The sequence below is a fragment of the Propithecus coquereli genome, unplaced genomic scaffold (genome assembly GCF_000956105.1).
Source record: "Propithecus coquereli isolate 6110/MARCELLA unplaced genomic scaffold, Pcoq_1.0 Scaffold56, whole genome shotgun sequence".
NCBI classification, from domain to species: Eukaryota; Metazoa; Chordata; class Mammalia; order Primates; family Indriidae; genus Propithecus; species Propithecus coquereli.
Genome location: NW_012151507.1, coordinates 6864680 through 6866565, shown reverse-complemented (window position 1 = coordinate 6866565; position 1886 = coordinate 6864680). Strand labels below are relative to the sequence as shown.

The following is a 1886-nucleotide window of genomic DNA, read 5'->3' as shown; positions in this document are numbered from 1 at the left end:
TATAAAAATTCAATTTGCGGGGAAATTAGAAGCCTATATGGGGGCATAGGTGAAGACCCTAAGCAGTGCGATGGGGCCAATACAAATGAAGTGTTTTTGTTTTTGATGGTACTTGTGTTTCTAATAGAGCATGGCAAAAAATATTCCCAAGTGTCTTCTTAGTTATTTATTTGTTTTTTTTTGTAATTTTTGAGACAGGGTCTTTCTCTGTTGCGCAGGCTGGAGTGCAGTGGCCTGATCATAGTTCACTGTAGCCTCGAACTCCTAGCTTTGAGCGATCCTTCCGCCTCAGCCTCCCAAAGTGCTAGGATTACAGATGTGAGCCATGTTTGTTTGTTTTAGACTAGTCAAGTGCAATAGTGAGAAGAGGGGAAAGAGAGGAGAACTAAGAGTTCCATCTGTAACTGGCTGTGAATAATCAGTTGAGATAACTCACTACCTCAGACCAGCCCCCAAGTAACCTTTTATTTAATTTATTGAATTAGGCATGCTGTCATAGAGCAGATTTACTGCCAAACAACTTTTTAAATTACTTAATTAAAGCTAATCAAATTAAATGCTTCAGAATTAATTACTACTTTTGAAATCTATAATTTGAAGTTTCTAAAAGTGAAACATAAATGTTCATCCATTAAATATGTATTGAACACTTGTTCTAGATGGCATTCTTCTAGATACTAGAGTGAAGTGATAGTTCTCATCAAGCTCATGCTCCAGTAGGGAAGACAGACAATAAAAATGAGACAAAATGCTTTGGGAGGCTGAAGTGGGAGGATCACTTGAGGCTAGGATTTCAAGACCAGCCTGGGCAACATAGTAAGACCCCATCTCTACAAAAAATTAAAAAAATTAGCTGGTGGTGGTGGCATGCACCTATCGCCCTAGCTACTTGGGAGGCTGAGGCGGGAGGATCACTTGAGCCCAGGAGTTTGAGGTAATAGGGAGCTATGATTGGGTCGCTGCACTCCAGCCTGGGTGATAGAGTGAGACACTGCCTCTAAAGAAAAAATCAGATAGATACATAATGTTAGGTAGTAATAAGTGCTGTGAAGAAAATAAAGCCAGGGTATGGATATACAGAGTGACAAAGTTGGAGTGGGTGCAGGTGCTACTTTAGATAGAGTGGCCTCTTGGGTGACATTTGGGCAGAGAACTGAATGAAGCGAAGAAGCATGCCATGCGAACACCTTGGGGAAGAGCATTCCAAAGGGAAGGGAGAGCAAATGCAAAGGTCTGTTCAAGGATCTGCAAAAAGTCCTACAGACTGCAATTTGGCTGGAATGCAAAAATCAGCTCCCCAGTAATAGATTTGTATTAAATATTAATATGTAAAATGCTATGATTAAATTTTTTCTTGCTAATATTTCATAATTCTTAAACTTCTTTTGTCTCAAATTTTTTTTTTTAGGAAGATGTTGATCCTCAAAGGGTTGCATTCCTTCTGCATAAACAGTGGACTTTATATAGTTTAACTCCCCTATATAAATTCTCCTATACTCATCTCAAAGAGTATTCTAGACTTCTGAGTGCATTTATTGTTGCTGAAAAGCAAAAAGGACTTGCTGTGGAAGTGGGAGAAGACTTTAACATCAAAGTGATTTTCTCTACTCTCCTAGGAATGAAAGGAACACAAAAGGACTCTGAAGCATTTCTTGTCCAGGTATGTTATATAAGCAATACTTGCTTCCTAGGGGAAAAGAATCTGCATTTTCTTGGTTTGCAAATTGTTGTGATATTTTCTTACTGTTTTTAAAATTCTGAGCTTGTGATTTATAATGTATTTTATGTGTCGTTTGGCTAAATTATAATAATTAGATATGTTCAACTTAAAAAAATTTTTTTCTGTATGCATAGGAAGCATGTGTGTGTGTATATATATATATATA

General features: G+C 37.5%; 1 protein-coding gene across 1 annotated transcript in view; it reads left to right on the top strand.

Annotated features, from left to right (window-relative positions):
• Window positions 1–1886, top strand: part of CENPL (centromere protein L) — a 12409-nt gene that overhangs the window by 5888 nt on the left and 4635 nt on the right. The window contains exon 2 of the mRNA XM_012657744.1: window positions 1409–1660. Coding sequence (XP_012513198.1) covers window positions 1409–1660 — 252 coding nt within the window. The remainder of the gene's footprint in view (window positions 1–1408; window positions 1661–1886) is intronic.